Genomic DNA, 14361 nt, shown 5'->3' with positions numbered 1-14361 from the left:
TTTTATAGGAAATAAAACTATCTATAAACAAATATACGGAGAAGTGTTACACGTTTTAAAAAATGAATTAATGTTTCATGTTACTTGGTGGTGGGCGTTGTGTAAGCACGTCTAGGCAGCTACCACCTTATCATCAGATATTCTTCAGCCAAACAGCGGTACTCGGTATTGTTGTGTAACTACAGGCACGAGGGACGTCTGAGCTCCTAACGTTGGTGGCGCATTGTTGATGTAAGGAATGTCTATGGGCGATGGTGAGCACTTACCATCAGTTGGCCCACGGGCTCGCCCGACTAGCGATTATGTGTAATACTATACATTTAAATCTCTTGTCATTTAATAATTTATAAACCATTGTGTAAGTATAAATATGTTTTTGTCTGAGTATTGTTTATGGCAACACTTTGTATTGAAGTCAATTACTAATTTAACGAATATGTATAAATATTGTCTGCCTCGTCAGTCTAGTGGTTAGATATAAGATCGCAGATACTGAGGTTCTGGGTTCAAATCTATAGAAAAATGCTCAGTAACAGCTCGAAGTCTGGAAGTTGGAAGTGTGTAAGTGTCTTTCTGGTCGTGTAAACCGCGCGGACAAGCCAGTGTTTATGTATATATCCGTATGGATACCTTTCAAATATTCAGCCGTACTAAATCGTATCGTGTAGAGAACTGATTACGGAGCTTGATATATAAATGAAACTTGGTCTAAGCTTTGCACTCAAAAGGGAGAAAGTCTATGCCCAGTAGTGAGACATGACTGGTCAGTACTCTACTTGCCTGAAAGTGAGTGACTTACTTGCGTAGTAGTTTTCTTCTCGATGACTTTCGGCTGTAGCCTTTGCAGGTGATTCGGTAGCTGGGCAGCGTCTCTATTCGCAGCCCGTTTGTCAGTCTTCTGTTTAACTTCGGAACTTTGAGTTTTATTGCCCATCCGGTTCATCTACAATACAATAATAAATTATTACAAGTATCGTTAAGTAACTTATATACGTAAAGAAAAAAATGTATTCTTATTTAATTTGAATTCCGCGCATAAACCGTCATCGAACGCTTATGTAATGTTAGCCATGAAAAATATTAACCTAGAATCAATCTCGTGATTGTGAAAAGTAAAGTATAAAGTGTCTTGTGATTTAGGAACAGACATTGTTAATAAATAAACATTAAATGTCGTTTCTCTTTTTTACAGATGCGTAAATATTATTTTTGTAAAACAATGCGTAGGTAAATACAAACTTTTATTTTATTTTTTATTATTGTAAAATTAAACAAATAAATCTCTTTTTACAGAGAAACTCAATTGTGTTTCATTAACTGTGTCGTCCTAATAAAAAGAATACCAGAAAAAATCTTATATATATATGTCGCAGCGCTGTCATCGAAACGTTGGACTTTTGGAGTCAATGCTCCCCCCCCTCTCTTTCTCTTCTCGAGCAGCAGGCGGGCCAGGCGATAATATAGCTATTAAAGCGATTTAAAATAATAAACGAGTTCATTAGTTTACTGCGTTTCGTTGCGCCGATATTACACATCGACGCCCACTGTTTTAAGCTTAATACCTATGGACCGTACCGATGAAACTGAGGCTCATCCTCCGTAACATATATATAGATTTTTTCTATTATTATTGAAAGGATTTTTTTTTTTTTAGTTAAACAGTTTTCACTCCTGACATCGCTTGTTTTTAAGTAAAACTTCATTGAACGCGATCACAGTTAAATTAACAATTAGAATATTAGTATGCCGTTTCTTTATGTACCGTTTCAGTTAAACATTTCTGACGAATAAAGTTTCACCTCAGCCTTGTAATAAGTACGCACTTTTTTCAATGGTAACTTATTTTAAAGAGAGTAAAAATTAATGGAATTTCGGTGCAACGTTTTAATAAAACGTTTCTGACGCATACACATTCCATTTCTATAATGTGTAAAAGTTTTGTATTTTTGTAATAGTTACCATATTTTCGTTTCTCCTTATAACTTCAAGTTGTTGTTCGCGAGCGATCGCTTGTCGGATGGCGGGGGGCGGTCTTATCCTCTCTTCGGTACCTAACAAACAAAAATCATTAGTACATCATTTAGTTAAATAAAAACTAAATGTTATATAAATAATCTGTTACTTCAAGGATCTGTACTAATATTATAAGTGCGAAAGTATCTCTGTCTATCTGTTAATCTCTAATGGCCAAACCACAGAACTGATTTTGATAAAAATGAGTATGAATCAAGCTTAAAGCTTAAGCCTCAAGGACATGGGTTACTTTTTTATATAAAAAACCTAAAATCTGAAACGCGACCGAATAAATTTATTAATATTATATATTTAAGGATTATCGATTATATTTTTAAAATGTTATAGGTTCTCTTGTGCCATCGTCGAAGACACATTGGCATAACTGTTAAATTTGGTTCAAGAGCAAGCCTTACCCCCCCGGGACGCCCTGGTTGCGAGGCGTATAGGCGGGCTAGCGTAACGTAAAAGCGTTTTTTCAGCGACACCCAAAATACCTATATCCCATGAAAATCATAATCATGTGATATCTGAATTCATTTTGATTGACAAGTTGGTTCTGTAAATATAACACGTCCCTTAAACGAAGAAGAATATAAAAAAATATCAAAAACCTCCAATGATAGTTTTTGATGAACTTTAAAACTTTAGTATTAGCTTTTGGTAAAGCTTATTTTCGTAATAGGTAATTGAACTCATTGGTTAATAAATAATTGTCAGGCGTTTAAGCTTGTCTATAATTATAACTGTCTTTTCTAAAAAAACACCCCGAAAATTTATATTTATAGTATGGTGTCGGCGCAGTTTTATTTCCACTAGTCCCTAATAGATGGCGCTGGTTAGAGAAGCGTTGTTTCGTCTTGAAATAAAGTTTTAATGTGATATGTGCTTGATTTGAATGTCACTGGCAGTTTGTTGTCAGTGTGGTTGTTAAGAAAATGCAGTAGAAAAGAGATCGGTGGTTACCATGAAAATATTTTTTGTAACGGTTCTAACTAAAAGAGATGGATTCGAAATTCAGGACAGAAGTCACTGTGTTCACTAATTAATAAACTGTAATTAGAGAAAACGTCTATGGAATTATATCTCATTCACATCTAACAATGTCTGATGACGGTGACGAATACGATAAATATCACTCGGCTGGACGCCATCTTAACGTCTCTCTGACATATACAATCCCGAATGAAATAGCAAACCGTACCAAAGAAAGCAACTTTATATATATCCGGCTCCAGCACGAAGGCGTACAGGCCCTCGAGCGTCCGCTGCTGCGTGTAGCGCAGGCCGTAGTCGCACATGGCGCCCGCACACGTGCGCAGCGACTTGCGCTCGGATTCGCTGCACAGCTGGGGGGGGGGGCGATACTTATAAACGAATATCATTCATTGATATGTAGAATGTTGTATGTGTATAAGTGTGTGTGCAAATACACGCTTATATATACGCAACATATATACACATACTCTATAGGTAAAATAAAGTGACTGAAAAGTGTTCATGTGCAGGTCGAAAGCTTAACGCGTTTTGAAAGGCACAGCAGTAAGCTTTTTATTTTAGGTGTAATAAACATTTCTGTGGCCGTGTTTTCTGCGTATCCAGGTCGTGACAAGAAACTGGATACGCGGAAAATCACTTAAAATTTACAGATGCACACATTTAAATATACGAGTATGAATCTTCTGTACGTGGTTTTTAACTGAACTCCAACTAAATGCTAACCGATTTCGATGGATGGTTTAGATTGGACCCGGTAGGTGGCGCTGCCATCGGGAAATTAAAAAAAAACAGATTTTATTCGAGAATGGGATGGGCAAGCTTCAGATAAAAATACACATAGGTTGGAGGTAGGTTCCCCACCTGCACGTTGGCGGAGCGCAGCGCAGGGGACAGCACGTAGGGCAGCAGCGGCAGCAGGTCGAGGCGCAGCGCCAGGCGCGACACGTCCGCCCGCGCCGCGCGCACGCCGCACACTGCGCTCTCCAGCTCCGCGCGCCGCCGCGACGTCTGCACACACACACAGCTAAGCCCTCGGCTGCAGCCGCACACCTCGCTCAGCTTAACTCTTAGTAAAGGTATGAGGATCGAAACACTCCTAACGCCCCATATGTATTCTGACTGCTTAACCAAAAGTATTTGTGAAACGAAACGACATTCATTTTGCACTGGCTCGGCATTGATGCACAAGACAAGTGGGTTGAATTTTTTCGGGTCTGTCTGTCAACATTTTCTAGATGGGAGTACTTTTCAAATCGTACAATAGCTTAATATTAAAACTAGTAAAAATGATGTAAGTACCTCCTGCGCCTGAAGGGGAAATTTCACTTTCGTCGTCTGCCTCGAAGCCAACAAACCGTGACACCTCGCTATGCAGAGCGGTAGGAAGGAGTACATCGAGTAGTTCTGGTTTCGCTGGATCCAGGTGTTGATGGCGTCGTACAGTCGCAGCCACGATGTCGTCTCGCAAGCGATGAGCAGTCTCGAGTCCACTCTCGCTGCGAGATAGTTCTCGAATATTCCTTCTATTATTCTGTGAATTGAAGGTTCCGGAACATCAGCCGGACACATAATATTAGTTATATCTTATTAAAGAATTAAATACATTTATCAATTTGTATGATTGACAAACCTATCATATTCTCCCGCTGCTTGAATAGTTTTCAGAATAGAATTAGGGTTGTTATCGTTTATGGTAAAAATTGCTTGCAGCGCTTGCATCATGCTCGTAGTATTGTCTCTGGTGCCGATCGCTGCGTTCTCTACGTCTTCTATATTTATCTGCAATAATAAATTGACTTAGAATTCATCAATTATTCGCCGGTACAAAAGTAGTGTATGAAAAGTTACCTTTTTATACAATACTTACTATTATTATTGTTTAATAAATGTCATATGAAAAAGAAAATAAATATCACTAAGAGAAAATTAAGTTTGATTTTAATTTATTTCAATTATAATTTTCATTAACTAATACCGGCAGTAGCATCGGAACGAACGCTTCATCATGAATAGATTATGCAGGCACATAGAATTACTAAACTCAATCATTTTGAATCTATGGCATATGTGAAAAGCGGGCATGTCGCTAACGGGTGAACTATCATCAGGATGGAAGGTGCCGACCACCACCCACGGACATCTGCAACACCCGGGGTCTCGCTGCGCAGCCGGCCCTTGAGAAACGAGGAGGCTCTCTCCTCGAAGGTTCCAAAATTAACGAAAGATAGTCGGTGACGATTCGAGTTTAAAGAAAAGCTGCGACCGACCGTCCCATCGAAGCGGCCCTCGAGGAAGGCGAGCAGCTGCAGCGCGGCGCGCACGTCCCCGCCGGCGCGCGCGCCCAGCGCCGCCAGCGCGCGCGCCGACACGCGCACGCCCTCCGCGCGCGCCACGCGCCGCAGCCGCGCGCACACGCGCGCCGCGCCCGCGCCGCGCACCGCCACCACCAGCGCACACGCCCTGCGCACGCCGCCGCGCTCATTAGTAACTACGTACCGTCGCGACGGGCCTGATCTAATCTAATCTATCTATAGTTGAGAAGGATTTAGACTCACGGCGTTTCTGAAATTACTGCATACGTTCAAACAGAAACACGACTTCGACTCGTAATATATATGTAGATTCATTTGACGATCATATTACCTCAGAGGTCTTAACGAAGTAGCATACAAATCGTTGCAGATCGCAATAACGGGTCTCTTTAGGGGCTGCGTCTTGTTTTTCTTCTTGCCTTCCTCCTTCTTTACGCTAGTGGTACACCACTTCACTAGCAACTCCACGGTTTGTATCGGAGCGCCGTCGATTTCATCTGTCATTTAAAAAATATGTATTAATCACATGACCTAATTTTACTAAGTAAATTACCATGAGACGGACGGACCGTCTACGAGTGTAACAGAATAGTTTTAGTATTAGTGTAACTTTTAACGCAGTTTAGTATTATATGAGAACCGAAATATTCGCATTTAGCACCAAAAAACAATAACTTGACCTTCTACTACAAAATTCTTCCTTTTTCAATTTATTTATTACGACAATCAAATACATATATGTTTGTTTTATTTATTTATTTACTATATTATATTAAAATAAAAACCAAAAAATACTCTTTAAAATACTATGTATGAGTTTATAGATGTGTTCACTCATTTGTGAGTAGACCCCTCCCCTCCCACGTTAAATTATCGGCGTGTATTAACAAATATAATCTAATTTGTATGTCATATCATACTTCATGCACAAAAAGACTTGTTGTAAGCACGAGCGTCACTTACACTAATGCACGCCGACAATTTGTGTAATGCTGATTTTCACTGTACACTGTATTGTGTGTGTGTGTGTACTGAGATAAATTTCAAGGCTTAAGCATGCTTTTATACTTCCAAAGATTAAGTGATAACTTCAAATGGGAGGGTAAACCACTTCGTTACGTAACGCGTTACGGCGCCAGTCTGTCTGGCTTCCCTTTCTCATACACATACGACAGCATTGGGCAGGCAATAATGATACTAATAATGTACACACACAAAATGTACTGTACATATTCAAGAATTGTAATTAAGAATAAAATATATTTTATTAATAAATAACCTTTCCTCACATTATCATATATATAATTAAAAAATAACCTGTTAATTCCTCAAGTTAAACGATTTAAATATTAAATATTTCAACTTAGATTAATTTAAGTTATCACTTCTGTCGGGAGTCGAGAAATGCTTTTTTTAAGACGAGGTTTTTTCAATATATTAGTTATTATAAAGTTTTACCTAACACAAGACAGTTAGGTCTTCTCTCCCTATCTAAGACCGACTGCATCAGTGTGGCGCTCTGTAACGCTGTCTGGAAGGCTTCTGTACTCCTTTCGTCTGATGCGTTTAGTTCAACTGGTCTGTAACCTAGAAAATATGAGACACTAAATAAAATATTCATATATTTAAAGAAAAATATTATATTTTAATTTAATATTGTAATATATATTATATTTTTCATTACATAACTAGAGCTTATATATGCAATTTGATATTATTTAATTATACGCGTACTCAACAGTTTGTCTTCTTCGGAATGTGACATTCAAGAAAATGCTCTAATGATCAGGCACTCTTATAACATTTATTAGTAAGTATATTATAGTACTTGAAAGAAAATCATCAAAACTAAGTAGGATTATAAATATTATACAATTAGTTGATACCCACCTTCTTTGTTTCAATCATATGCTCAGTACTTTCCACATTATTGACGCACAAAGAATAAAATATTATTATACAAATATAAGGCTGCTATTGTGCTTAAAGCTACAACTCATAATATTAGTTTTAGCATTGGTGACAAAATATTATTAAGCCTCTATTTATAAAAATAAATAATTAGTAACTTTTTGAACAAAACTTGGCTTTTTCTATTTTTTTAACCATCAACTTTTATTTTAGTAGAAGTGCAGATAACTTAATGATTTGGAAATTTATGTACAGAATTATGTGGCGATTAATACAAATATACATGATTCCTAAATTACAAGATTTAATTTTATTCCTCTCATATACATACCTGCCAATTTAGCCAGAAGATGTGCCAGTGTCGTCTTCCCAACACCTGGAGGTCCACACAACAGTACCACTTTGTGATGCGGACGACCATCATCATCTAATTCTGGTTCATCTTCTTTTTTACCCTTCCATTTGTTACTTAATTGAAACTGTCCTGTACGCTTGCTGAATGCATTACGTTGATGTGGTTCTTTTGTTTTCACATCCTTCTTGAATACCACCTGAAATATTGAAAACGAAACTGAGACTAAAATCTTACTTTCATCATCATACATTCAACAGCCAATCAGCAATAATTAATATTGATGAAGTCTGATTTAAAGAATGGGTGCTCCAATATATAACTATATGCACGAGGTACATCAATGCTCAGTTTCCAAGGTTGGCGACGCGATGGTAGTCGTTGGTGACCCCTTATCAAGTCTAGCCTATTTGCTAGTTTTCCTAACTATACTAATAAGTCTTCTACATATTTATTGTGATATTAAAATAATAAATTTAAACATTAAAATTTAATGTTTAAGTACTGAATGTATAAAGAATTTTAGTTAATACATAACACAGATATGCTTATATAAAGTACAAGTGTTGTATTTAAGAAGTAGCACAACTCGTCACAGCTTTTGCTTCACAAATTGATAAGCATCAGAAGACTAAGTGCTACGCCACCATTTAAAAAAGATAGATGATCTGATAGATGATCTGCATTAAGGAAACGAAGTCCCTAATTTGTTATTGTTTGCATAAATATATTTGTACCTTATCCCACAAGTGCAGCCAATGTAGCACAGTCCGATTAACTGGTTCATCAGACAACAAGTCCACATATGATTTTGGCTTGTACTTCTCTACCCATAATTCATTTACATTTTTATTCGTAATTATTTCCTCAGAATCGTTGGGTGTTTCCTGCTGCTGTTTCTTTGTTTCTAGCTGAAATTATGCAATGTAATTTGTTAGTCGAAATTGAAACTAAAATTAATCAAAAGTCATACTATATATAGTTGACACTATATATACTATACAGATACTATATAGATACTATATATACTATATATATAGTTGACATAAGCGCAGGAAGAAATTTTAACCACCACACCACCTACCCAGACAAGCTTTCGTCTGGGTAGGCACAAAGCTCTACCACCAAATAATTTCTGTTGTTCAAAAGTGGTGAAATATTTCAAACTATTTGCTAGAAAATAAGGGAGAGTGTTGCCACACTAAATAAAATATTCTTAGTATTAAAATATAGTAGTAAAAGTCTATTTAAGCAAGTGATAGCTTAAAAATAAGAAAGGACAGTACATAATGAAGATTATTACAAAAGTTTTAATCACAGAATCATAACTATAGTTGTCAGTTAAACTGTATTGATCATCATTAGGTTAACTAGAGCAATTATTATTTATAGGATCAGTATATTTAATTTAAAAATAAAAATAGATTATGTCTTGGTGGAATTAACATTTCAAGCCAGTATAATTTTAAATTTTAATTTAGTATTGTAAATCAATGACATGAGTATTTGAGTTAAGGTGTAGCAGAATTAAGTAAATTTTAAAGTATTATATAATATGCAATCTTACAATTTTTCTAGCTTCTGCCCAAACAGATGCATATGTTGTTTTCAGTGATAGCTGGTTGGTTACAGCATCCAATGACTTTTCCCATAAATCTTCACACTCCAATCTTACATAAACACGATCACCATTCCAGGTTGTAAAGGACATAAAAGGCCAGCTTGAATAAAAATAAAATAATATAAGTTGGAAGAGTTTTACTTACAATATATATACATCACTAAATAAAGTAAACAATTTGGTGGCAGGGCTTTGTGCAAGCCCATCTGGGTAGGTACCATCCACTCATCAGATATTCTATCGTCACACAGCAATACTCAGTATTATTGTGTTCCGGTTTGAAGGGTGTGTGAGCTAGTGTAACTACAGGCAAAAGGGATATAACATCTTAGCTCCCAAGGTTGGTGGCCCATTGGTGTAATGTAAGGAATGGTTATTATTTATAGTGTGGTGGTGACCTCATACGATCAGGGGGATCATATGCTTGTCTGCCTACCAATTACATAAAAAAAAAATAATAAAAAAAACACTAATACATACGTTGGAACATTGGTAGTCAGATTCTCATTTATATCATAGTCTGGACCACTATCAGCTATACCTCTAGAAGTTGGCTCAGCTAGTATTTGTCTCAGTTTTCTACTTTCAATTATTTTATCTATTAGCTCCATGTCACTTTCTTCCTCGGTTTTCTGTCTTTTACTCGGCAATTGTATATTATCAAAATCAATATCATTAATATCACCAAATAAATCCTCAACTGTTCTCTTGTTGGAGACGTTTGGAGAAAGGACGTCATCTAAAGCTGTTAAGCTTGGAGTTAAGCTGATTGAAACATGTTCATTGCTGGGAGCATTAGTGTTACATGTTTCATTAACAACTGGAATCTTATTGGCAATAGGACTTGAAAAATCTAAGCTTCTCTTTGCGGGCAACAATTTTTTTCGAACCGGATTCGAATCTAAAATTTAATAGTTATACTTATTAATGTTTTCGTACACAGCATTTTAGTGTATATACTTATTAAATTGAATAATCTCTTACCTGAATTTTCATCCATGTCACGTAATAAATCGAGCTCGTCTGAATACATGAGCTCATATTCTTCATCAGGATCCGGATAATCACCCATTGTGCTTGTTTACTTTTACTTAACTAACTCCTTATATGAAGCAGTTTTGAAGGTTTTTAACTTGAGGATTCACCTAATACAATTTAGTCAAATTTATCTTAATTGTTAAATATGTATATTCAATAATATGTTATTTTATTAACCGAAGTAGTTCGAGGGCAAATATTAAATTTAAATTTTTCTTATAGAGTTAAAATAAAATATTTAACCGCCAAAACTCGGCTCGCAGCTGGTTTGTGATTTGTGTATGTTTTTCTGTCAAATTTGACAATAGTAATGTCATAATGACAAATTGTCAAGAAATTCAAAAGAGTATGTCAAAATACAGAATAATTATTCTGAATCTGTTAAATTACACTCTGTATTACATTTACGAATATAATATCCTTGAGAAAACACCGTCATCGCTGTACTTTTATATTATTATCGCTTATTATTTAAGTGTAAAGATTTTAAACGAATTTCCTGTGTGACAGTTGCAAATATTAAGAAGACTTGTTTCCTATATCTAATGATTCCATATTATACCAAATCTAAAACAAGGCGAAGACTTACCTGACACATTCCTAAAATTCCTAGAACAATCGCTAGGAATATAACTCAGATGACGTCACCAATTTATTGATTAGTATTCACAGAATCGTAGTACTTTTATGAAGGTACTTAATTGAGTTAAGTCAGTGAAATAAAAGGAAATATAGCAAAAGAGTAGATATTCATTTATTATTGAACAAAAAAATTACCATTTTTAGTATACAATTTTGCTTCCAGTTCCTTATAGTTGTCGGTCAGCATTAATAAAACATTTTTAATAATTCTAAACTTATATTAAAAGGTCATATAGGATAAACAGTGAAAATGAAAGCTTGGATTTAATCTGATTGAAAATGTAATGAAAATGAAAAGCTATATGTTTCACTAAAAAGTGGAATTACATTCACCAATCAATTAACCGTTTCATATTCACAGATAACATTTACATAATCTGATCATAATATGATCAGATATGATTTGTATTTGTTCATTATTAATATTTATTGGATTAATAAAATTACATACAAATGTTTAATTTGTTTACTTTAGTATCCTTAAATTTATTTCAAAATTAATTTGTTCCGAATAAGCTGTTAAATATATTATAATGATCAAAGGAGCTTCCCGAGTGAACCTCGGTCATAATGACCTATGTAAATAGCTTCCTTGTACGAATTCAAACTATTAACTTATATTTACTGATATATACAGGGCTATTTTGATTTTTGATTTTATTGGTAATTCGACGTATTCCCGTTAGGAGGTGATAGGGATGACTTAGAATTCGTCAAAATTTCTTTCAAGACAATTATTTATTACATAACAATAATCTGATAATTTTCCAGTTCCCAAAGTTCACCATGTGTTACTGCTCCAACTTGACAACAAAAGTATGGCAATTCAATTCACAGCGAAAGCTTAAAAAAAAAATCGAGAAGCAGGTTCCTTTTAATCCAGATATTACAAAAAATCCGGGCCCATGTGTTCGGGGCGCTTCGCCAATAATAGTCATGTCTTGGAATACCGGTTATGCGTCTGATATGGTATCTTAAAAATCTTATTTTGGTGCGATCGCTGGGAGGTGAGGTCGCCCCAACACTGCAAGCAATTTCGGGTACTTGTTGTGCCTAAGACGAGCTGTAGTGAAATGTTCATAACTCAGGCTAGTGGCGAGAAACGTATAGCTTATTCCAATCAAAGAAAGATAAACAACAAGAACAACGGCGTCTACGTTTAAAACGCCATTTCTAAGCAAATCCATAATTAATATCATAGATTATTCAAGCTTTCGACCGCTGATATCGCGTCTGCGATGCCAATATTTTTTATTTGGATTTTGTGAACTTGTGGTTCGAATAGGCTATATAGTAGGTATTTGCGGTTATTTTGAAGTATATAGGTCAATGCCCTCTGTTTATTACTTTTTTACATACGCATAACACCATCAGACTCGCCAACTTAATACGCATTCTTACTTTTTTCTTACTTTTTTCAGCTCACAATCAAGATCACAGAATCCTTGTCTAACTGATCTATATTATTTTATTTATATTTAAAAAATACAAAAATGATGTTTTAATGACATAGACAGGCATCTCAGAATAGTATAAAACAAAGTCTCTTACCGCCGACGCTTAGATCTTTTAAACTACGCAACGGATTTTAATCCTGTTTGTCATTAATAAACAGAGTGATTCAAAAAGAAAGTTAATATGCATATTATACTACAGTAAACCCGACAATTTTTGTTTTTATGTTGTTTTTCAATCTTAAAGTTACAACTTTAAGATAGGTACAAATAGACGTTTTTTGTACTCGTGCGGGGCCGGGACGAAGAACTAATTCGATTTAAAAAAAATAAAACACCACATTTGTATATACGAAATTTTTTTTAATAATAAGGTTTTATTTACAGTAGGTTAATTAACAAACGTGAGTTACATGAATAATTAGAAGAGGTACCTGAACTGTTATTACCTTCAAAATCTGCACATCCACACTTCCAAATATCGAATTATATTTATGGGAGATCATTGGGACATGAATGAATTTCGGGGCTTATATTTTATTTTTTAATAGATCATTATTAATTAAGTTGGAATGTACATTACTATCTTAATTATTCCACATTTTAATTTAAAATAAATAATAATACAATCAGCACTCAACACGGCCGAATGAGGTTCTTTTTTTTTATTTTATTTAGCATGATTACAAAATAACAGCCAGGATAAACAATAACAAATTTTTAGAAAATAAATGCTATGACATATTTATAAAGACGGCATCAAAATTATTTTTAATTCTACGGGATATTGTAACACTTTAGATAACAAATTATATGGTCACCCTAATCGTTAGCTTATATGTTAAATCTGGCAATATACTAGAATAACAAAAATCGCAAAGTAAAAAACATAAAAAAAAAACAATATTCGTAAATAACACTAACAAAAGCTTTTTAAATTCAATAAACATCACAGACATCTACTTTACCCAATTAATTAAGAGTTTGGAATATTTTTTTTTGAGATTCTTTTATTTTTATTCAATAAATACTTTTCTATCCTTATGACATTCACTTGACTAAACAGTTTCCTTACATTAGGACACTCGGTTTTATTACTAAAAAAAATCTTAACCTCTATATGTATCATGATATAGGGCCAGGCATTAAGCTTTCTTGAAGACAAATTCATTTGGTTTAATATATAAAAAAAAATTATGCAACATTTTTGTTTTCTTCAATGAAAACTATGCTTTATCATATTAAATATAATTCAATAACGTTAGTCTTTTCTAGAACTATGTCATCTGTACCATGTTCAAGGTAATATTCATAATAATACTCTTTTACGCTTGGCTGCAGCCCGCGTTTTAGGATTTAAGCCCTTTGAAAGTTGTATGTTGCATCTTCATAATATTGAATTTAAAAAAAAAAGTATTTTTTCTTGACTTACTGTATCTTCAAGTACAGCAAGCTACAACTCCATCGGCGATAACGTTATTGTTAGTTCTCCAATTGTACCTTAATGATCGCATTAAAGATTATGCTTTAAGCTACACATAAATAATTTGTGATGTCGTTCTCCTGACCTATTTAAGCAACCGCGGCCATTCACAGGGGAGATTAGCTAATTGTGCACAATTGGGTGCAATCTCATGCTTAGTAATATTAATGATGTATACTGTATAGGGCTAAGGACGCAAATGGAGCAGTAACATTAGAAGATGTAAGTACCTTATACAGTTGCCAATATTTTTTTCACAGTTAATTTCGTTTTTAATACTCTACCATTATTAAATCCGTAACAACGTTTACGTGTGTTTTGTTAGAACATACATTAGTCTTGGATTAGTATTTGCTTGCTGCAAATGTTACTTTAAAGTTCGTAGGTACTTTAGAGATTTTATAATAAAATCTCTAAAATGTTAATGGACATAATTATTTGCCTGAATTCCAGTGCTTAGAGTTGTTACCTTTTAGTGAAACGCCTCTGACGTTTAACTTCGGTCACGTGGACAAAGTTGCACGCGCTTTTTTTTC

General features: G+C 34.8%; 1 protein-coding gene across 1 annotated transcript in view; it reads right to left on the bottom strand.

Annotated features, from left to right (window-relative positions):
* Positions 1–10329, bottom strand: part of LOC113400449 (chromosome transmission fidelity protein 18 homolog) — a 35778-nt gene extending 25449 nt beyond the window's left edge. Inside the window, exons 1-14 of the mRNA XM_064217550.1 lie at positions 10193–10329; positions 9689–10109; positions 9155–9308; positions 8325–8498; positions 7567–7786; positions 6783–6911; positions 5656–5821; positions 5280–5472; positions 4643–4791; positions 4312–4543; positions 3874–4020; positions 3218–3362; positions 1960–2051; positions 800–943 (exon numbers count right to left, since the gene is read on the bottom strand). Coding sequence (XP_064073620.1) covers positions 800–943; positions 1960–2051; positions 3218–3362; positions 3874–4020; positions 4312–4543; positions 4643–4791; positions 5280–5472; positions 5656–5821; positions 6783–6911; positions 7567–7786; positions 8325–8498; positions 9155–9308; positions 9689–10109; positions 10193–10280 — 2454 coding nt within the window. The 5' untranslated portion in view covers positions 10281–10329. The remainder of the gene's footprint in view (positions 1–799; positions 944–1959; positions 2052–3217; positions 3363–3873; positions 4021–4311; positions 4544–4642; positions 4792–5279; positions 5473–5655; positions 5822–6782; positions 6912–7566; positions 7787–8324; positions 8499–9154; positions 9309–9688; positions 10110–10192) is intronic.
* Between the last annotated feature and the right edge of the window lie 4032 nt (positions 10330–14361).

The sequence above is a fragment of the Vanessa tameamea genome, chromosome 17 (genome assembly GCF_037043105.1).
Source record: "Vanessa tameamea isolate UH-Manoa-2023 chromosome 17, ilVanTame1 primary haplotype, whole genome shotgun sequence".
In the NCBI taxonomy this organism is placed as follows: Eukaryota; Metazoa; Arthropoda; class Insecta; order Lepidoptera; family Nymphalidae; genus Vanessa; species Vanessa tameamea.
This window is presented reverse-complemented; position numbering and strand designations above follow the sequence as displayed.